The sequence below is a fragment of the Geospiza fortis genome, unplaced genomic scaffold (assembly GCF_000277835.1).
Source record: "Geospiza fortis unplaced genomic scaffold, GeoFor_1.0 scaffold10, whole genome shotgun sequence".
Lineage (NCBI taxonomy): Eukaryota > Metazoa > Chordata > Aves > Passeriformes > Thraupidae > Geospiza > Geospiza fortis.
In genome coordinates, this window is record NW_005054326.1 from 3,806,197 (window position 1) to 3,808,264 (window position 2,068).

The following is a 2,068-nucleotide window of genomic DNA, read 5'->3' on the forward strand; positions in this document are numbered from 1 at the left end:
TGTGTTACCAGCTCACATTTAGGACATGACCTTGAACAAGTCACTGGTTCTAAAAACTTGAGGAATTGATTGTAAGGGGACAAATGTCTTTTTTTGTTCTGTGTTTTGCTTTGCCTGGTATTGTGAGTGCAATACCTGTACGTGTGCTTTCTAGCAGAATGGGATATCTTACTTCCTCAGTCAAAACAATTGGGGTTTTTAACCTGCATAATATCAGAATTTCAATGATTTGTGTTGTCAGTGATACATTATTGCATCACAGTGGGATTAAAATGATGTAACCACATGTTGTGTGTTGTTGTCTGATGTAGTATTTAATGTGAACAGCAAAATATTTCCATCTTTAATTCTTCTACTTAGCAGTTGTTCTTGCTGGGCTTCACAAAAGCCCACAGTTTTATTAAAGAAAATCCAAATGTCTCATTAGATTTGGGCCAGAGGTAAGAGGATTGTGTAACTGTAGTTTCCTAGTTTTTGCTAAGAATGACCCTTTCAGGAGAAAGGAATTGAGTGACAGAGCAGAAATCTTTAGTTAAATACAGTTACAGTCCAATTAATTAATTTTTATTGGTCTTACATACTTTGTTAGAAACTAGGTTTTTCTTATTCCAAACACACCAGTCTTAGGAAGCATAGAATTGTATTTATTAATTTCAACTTTTTTATGACCCAAAAAGCAAAAAATTATATAGTGTAAGTTGTGTATGGTTTTGTCCTGTGATCACTGCAAAGTAACATTTGTGATTAATGTGTTTCTGCTTTCTGCACCAAGAAAATCCAATCATTTAAATCCAAGGTGATTTAAAGCAACTGCATCTTGCCATATGAGCTGATACAAGAACAGACTCTAAAGCAAAGAACAAGGAGGGAGGGAATGTTTTTCATCTTCTTACTAATTGGTGATTGGAAAAAGTGGTGCTGCTCATTGATAAGGGGGAAATGCTGGTGAAAATGAGGTGTTCACATTGCAGCCTTAGCAAACTATTGGGTAAAGGAAAAAATGCTAGGATGTTTCTCTCCAGGTTCCTTTTACATAACTATGCAGAAAATAAAAGGTGAACAATGTAGCTTCTTTTGAAAAATCTATTTAGGATTTCTTTTGCAAGAAGACTTTCCCAGGAATCTTGAGAATAAAACAAATGATAAAAGAGGAGCCATATAATAAGTAGGAGAAAATGTGCATTTCTGAGGAAACTCAATTTGATACTACTTAATCTCAACATTTTTATTGGTAGAGGCAGTAAATAACATTTATGAAGAAGGTGATTTGGAAGTCCTGCCATCCACAGATATACCAAAAAACAAAGAAAGTTCTGGAAAAAAAAACCCCAAAACTTGGAGAACCGTTTAGAACCATCTGTGGTCTATAAAGTAAAATTAAGAAATAAAAATAAGTTTAATACTGGAACCTACTGGAATTTAGCATATATATATATACACACACATATATAGTCATATACATTATATATATAATATCTAAAGGATCAAGCTGTGTGCATTTCGTCGTGAAAATGCCAAAACAGGAAAATAATTGGTATTTATTTATTTATTTATTTATTTATTTATTCTCCTGAATTAAAATTGTTATGTCATGTGCCTAATGTTTTCTGTATTTTTGTGCAGGAAAAGCATAAGCAGGAATTAGAAGACATGAGAAAAGCTGGACATGAAGCCTTAACTATTATTGTTGAAGAATTCAAGGTAAATGAGTTGCCAAGCTAACACAATTTCCAAATGGTGTTATTGTAGTAGTGAACAGGATGACTGCCTGCAGTGCACAGTTATTAGTATTTCTTGTGCTGATTGCTTGACCTCTCTCACTGTCTTTTCTGTTGCTTTCAATTTAGATTGTTTGGTCTGAAATTTTGCATGGCATGTTTTCCCAGTCTGCACTTTGGAAAACTTCTGATAGAGTTGGTTAGCCATTTTCAGTAAGGAAACTTAAAACCAGAACAAACCCCAAATTCTCAGGCAGTTGTGGTAAACTTTGGGGTTGGATTGTTTATCACAAATCCACGTTTTGGACCTCTTCAGTCTCCAGAGCTGCACTTGCAGGAAGGCAGCATCA

At 34.5% G+C, this 2,068-nt stretch overlaps 1 protein-coding gene across 2 annotated transcripts in view; it reads left to right on the forward strand.

Annotated features, from left to right (window-relative positions):
* CCDC91 (coiled-coil domain containing 91) overlaps positions 1-2,068 on the forward strand; it is a 112,736-nt gene that overhangs the window by 49,873 nt on the left and 60,795 nt on the right. For both annotated transcript variants that reach the window (XM_031057058.1, XM_005421044.2), the window contains exon 7: positions 1,624-1,701. In XM_031057058.1, coding sequence (XP_030912918.1) covers positions 1,624-1,701 — 78 coding nt within the window. The remainder of the gene's footprint in view (positions 1-1,623; positions 1,702-2,068) is intronic.